Source organism: Palaemon carinicauda, chromosome 7 (assembly GCF_036898095.1).
Source record: "Palaemon carinicauda isolate YSFRI2023 chromosome 7, ASM3689809v2, whole genome shotgun sequence".
NCBI classification, from domain to species: Eukaryota; Metazoa; Arthropoda; class Malacostraca; order Decapoda; family Palaemonidae; genus Palaemon; species Palaemon carinicauda.
In genome coordinates, this window is record NC_090731.1 from 5003720 (window position 1) to 5008719 (window position 5000).

A 5000-nucleotide genomic window follows, 5' to 3' on the forward strand; every position below is an offset into this window, starting at 1 on the left:
TCTTCTACCCTTAACAAGAGGAAAGTGGCCACTGAACAGTATTTAATGAAATGTCAACTGATAAAATTTTGAATATTTTAGTATTTTTACCTTAGCTTAATACTAGCTTATGGCTAATATTCCTTAGGGATTCTTTATAGCAGTGTTTGGCTGTGTTTCCTAAAGGGGAAGGGTAAGTAGAAAAGGTAGCAATCAGGACGAAAGGACAAATTAAAGAGCTCCATTGATGCTTTCACGAAGAATCAGGAATTTGCATGAACTTGTCATTTGAAGAATCAGAAATTTGCATGAACTTGTCATTTGAAGAATCAGGAATTTGCATGAACTCGTCATTTGAAGAATAAGGAATTTGCATGAACTCGTCATTTGAAGAATCAGGAATTTGCATGAACTTGTCATTTGAAGAATCAGGAATTTGCATGAACTCGTCATTTGAAGAATCAGGAATTTGCATGAACTCGTCATTTGAAGAATCAGGAATTTGTATGAACTCATCATTTGAAGAATCAGGAATTTGTATGAACTTATCATTTGAAGAATCGGGAATTTGGATGAACTTATCATTTGAAGAATCGGGAATTTGGATGAACTTATCATTTGAAGAATCGGGAATTTGGATGAACTTATCATTTGAAGAATCGGGAATTTGAATGAACTTATCATTTGAAGAATCGGGAATTTGGATGAACTTATCATTTGAAGAATCGGGAATTTGGATGAACTTATCATTTGAAGAATCGGGAATTGGATGAACTTATCATTTGAATAATCGGGAATTTGGATGAACTTATCATTTGAATAATCGGGAATTTGGATGAACTTATCATTTGAAGAATCGGGAATTTGGATGAACTTATCATTTGAAGAATCAGGAATTTGGATGAAATTACCATCAATGGTATTAAGATAAAGCAGAAAAGCAGGAGAGGGTGGATGAGGAGGTTATCTAATTTCAAGTTAATATATATCAAGAGACGTTGCCTTCAATATCATTAGATTTTTTTTTTGGGGGGGGGGGGAGGGAGGTAGGTCGATAAACGCAGTTTTAACTGAAAAGAACGAACCTTAAAATACTTACAGAACCACCAAAAAGTTAATAAGAGTGATGATGATATCGTGAATTTAACTTTTCAGGACCCGGATGTATTATCGTTTTCTTAGGAGGCCCAATTAGGATTTCTTCAGCGACGATAAAAATGATCCTTCAAAGTGAGGAATCTTAATTGTTGGCTTCCTGTTGACTCCAATGAATAGAAGATTCAAAGACAACCAGATATCCAATAACAAAATTCTCCTCTCTCTCTCTCTCTCTCTCTCTCTCTCTCTCTCTCTCTCTCTCTCTGAAAATCAATGAAGTTTGGTAGAGAGAAAACTTGATGGGCTTTTATTTTTCTAATAAACTTGAACATTTTGGTAGTTTTACAACTTAAAAACTGATACATAATCATAAAAAAGATTTTAAGTTAATGAATCAAATAAAAATAAAAATGAAATATTATATTATTATTATTATTATTATTATTATTATTATTATTATTATTATTATTATTATTATTATTATTAATTGCTAAGCTACAACTCTAGCTGGCAAAGCAGGATGCTATAATTTCCTATAATTTTTTTTACGGGACACAAAGGGAATTAAAACAAAATATTTCCTAAAAATTTTTTACGGGACACAAAGGGAATAAAAACGAAATATTTCCTAGAAATTTTAAGGGACACAAGGAATAAAAACGAAATATTTATTAGATTTTTTTTTTCATTTGCGGGACGAAAAGGGGAATAAAAACAAAATATTTCCTAGGTTTTTTTTAAGGGACACAAAGGGAATAAAAACGAAACATTCCCTAGAATTTTTTTTTTTCTTTACGGGACACGAAGGAAATAGAAACGGAAAGTTTCCTAGAATTTTTTACGGGACACAAAGGGAATAAAAACGAAATATTCCTAGAAATTTTAAGGGACACAAGGAATAAAAACGAAATATTTACTAGATTTTTTTTTCATTTACAGGACGAAAAGGGAATAAAAACAAAATATTTCCTGGTTTTTTTTTTAAGGGACACAAAGAGAATAAAAACGAAACATTCCCTAGAATTTTTTTTCTTTACGGGAAACAAAGGGAATAAAAACGAAATATTTCCAAGAATTTTTAAAGGGACACAAGGAATAAAAACGAAATATTTACTAGATTTTTTTTATTTCCGGGACATAAAGGGAATAAAAAAAAATATTTCCTAGAATATTTTTTTCTTTACGGGACACGAAGGGAATAAAAACAAAATATTTCCTAGAATTTTTTACGGAAAACAAAAGGAATAAAAACGAAATATTTCCTAGAATTTTTTACAGGAGACAAAAGGAATAAAAACGAAATATTTCCTAGAATTTTTCTTTTTACAGGGCACAAAGGGAATAAAAACGAAATATTTCCTAGAATATTTTAAGGGACACGGATGGAAAAAAATACGGCAAAATGACGGGTAAATGTCAAAATACTCTTCCAAAAGGACAAACCACGTGAAAATACTTAATTTTTCTTGTTCGCCAATCATTCCCTGTCAGCTAATGATCTACAAAAAGGGAAGAAATGTACTCACATCCCAAATGGCATCTTCTCTATTGCCTCCCGTCAACAACTTAATTACCAAAATGTCTCTCCCTCGCGTGCCCTTTCTCTCTCTCTCTCTCTCTCTCTCTCTCTCTCTCTCTCTCTCTCTCTACTCTCTCTCTCTCCCAGCGTATGTAGTCAACAGTAACACGGTAAACGAGTTCAAGAATAAGTAAGAAAAGATCATAAGAACTCTCTAAATGCCTAAACTAAATCGCTCTACCAAAGAGCAAATGGAGTCTCCGCGGATGGACTAAATAGGTCTTTGAGACATCCAAAATCCTTGTAACTCTCTCTCTCTGCTCTCTCTCTCTCTCTCTCTCTCTCTCTCTCTCTCTCTCTCTCTCTCTCTCTCTCTCTCAAGATCATAAGAACTCTCTAAATACTTAAACTAAATTGCTCCACCAAACTCTCTGATGATCATAACTCTCTAAATGCTTAAACTAAATCGCTCCACCAAAGAGCAAATGGAGTCTCCGCGGATGGACTAAAAAGTCTTTGACGCATCCAAAATCCTTCTCTCTCTCTCTCTCTCTCTCTCTCTCTCTCCTCTCTCTCATCCTCTCTTCTCTCTCTCTCTCTCTGTCTGTCTTCCCCCCCTCCTCCTTCATCCATCCAACTCAATAATCATCATAGCTGGCGGGTTCCATCACCAATATCTCTCCCCCCGAACCGTAAAAGGGAAGCTGATCAAAGCAGCTAATGAAAGAGAAATCAGATTTTCCCGGCGATCAAAGTCGGCAATCAACTTTAGCGGATACGAAGGAGACACACACACACACACACACACACACACACACACACACACCAAAGTCAGAAAGCTGCCATTCACATCCAGGGGCGTTGGAGGCGTAACAGGTTGTTGTGTGTCCGATAGTAAATGCCTGTAAGAGACAGAGGACACGTGCCAGAGTTTTAAACCAGGTTGAGTTGCCTCAGTTGTACGCCGTGAATATAAGGTTGACTTGAAGTTGGTCTTGCATGTACAAGGTTGCCTGGCAATTATTATTATTATTATTATTATTATTATTATTATTATTATTATTATTATAAGATTGTCGTGAAGTTGGTCTTGCATGAAAAGGTTGCCCTGGGAATCATTATTATTATTATTATTATTATTATTATTATTATTATTATTATAAGGTTGTCGTGAAGTTGGTCTTGCATGAAAAGGGTGCCTGGCAATAATAATAATAATAATAATAATAATAATAATAATAATAATTATTATTATTATTATTATTATTATTATTATTATTATTATTATTATAATAAGATTGTCGTGAAGTTGGTCTTGCAAGAAAAGGTTGCCTGGCAATCATTATTATTATTATTATTATTATTATTATTATTATTATTATCATTATTATAATTATTATAAGGTTGTCGTGAAGTTGGTCTTGCATGAAAAGGTTACCTGGGAATAATTATTATTATATTACTATTATTATTACTACTAGCTAAGCTACAACCATAGTTGGAAAAGCCGGATGCTATAAGCCCAAGGGCTCCAACAGGGAAAATTAGCCTAGTGAGGAAAGGAAATAAATAATCTACAAGAGAAGTAATTATTATTATTATTATTATTATTAGCTGAGCTTTAACCCTTGTTGAAAAAGCAGGATGCTATAAGCCCAAGGACTCCAGCATGAAAAATGAGCCCAGTGAGCAAAGGAAATAAGGATATAAAAAACTACAACAGAAGTAATGAATAATTAAAATTCCACTTGCTTAAGCAGAGGTAGCTAGATATTGTACTGGTAAGAACAGATCAGGCAAGCAGTTTTACTTGCATAAATATGTCTACCAGGCAGTTGCACTTTCCTGAATAGAGGGTTGGAAGGAAACTGTACTTGTTAAACATAAATAAGGTTAGTTGGTTCCATTGTACAAATAAGAGAACAATTATAGCCTTTAAAATTATTCAGAGAGGAGGATAAAGACGAGAACATTACTCAAAAGTTTTATTGTGGTGGCCGATGTGGTAACGTCCCTATCATTATAATATGATAAGCAAAATTTCCATGATATTTGGTTGACCATAGCCATGATATATATTGATTCATTTATTACTTTTTTTTTACATATTATTTTGCTTTCCCAGTTTTTATTTCCCTTACAAACAGCTTAAAATTCATATTCTAAATACCACTTTTGACAATCCTCTTTCCGCCAACATTCGACGTTAGTTTTCCATAGACCAATATACAGAATTTTTCAAATGCGAGATTGCGCAACAATCTCCTTTTAGTGTTGTTCGTGTTTTTTTAAAAATATTTTATTCTAATTGTTCATTACTTCTTATATTGTTTATTTATTTCCTTATTTCCTTTTCTCACGAGGCTATTTTTCTCTGTCGGAGCCCTTGGGCTTATAGCATTCT

At 33.3% G+C, this 5000-nt stretch overlaps 2 protein-coding genes across 2 annotated transcripts in view; both read right to left on the reverse strand.

Moving 5' to 3' along the window:
• The window catches only part of LOC137643820 (protein rolling stone-like), a 149279-nt gene that overhangs the window by 50997 nt on the left and 93282 nt on the right, over positions 1 to 5000 (reverse strand).
• The window catches only part of LOC137643772 (snake venom metalloprotease inhibitor 02A10-like), an 8977-nt gene continuing 4209 nt past the window's right edge, over positions 233 to 5000 (reverse strand). The window contains exon 2 of the mRNA XM_068376461.1: positions 233 to 753. Within this exon, the coding sequence (XP_068232562.1) occupies positions 233 to 753 (521 nt within the window). The remainder of the gene's footprint in view (positions 754 to 5000) is intronic.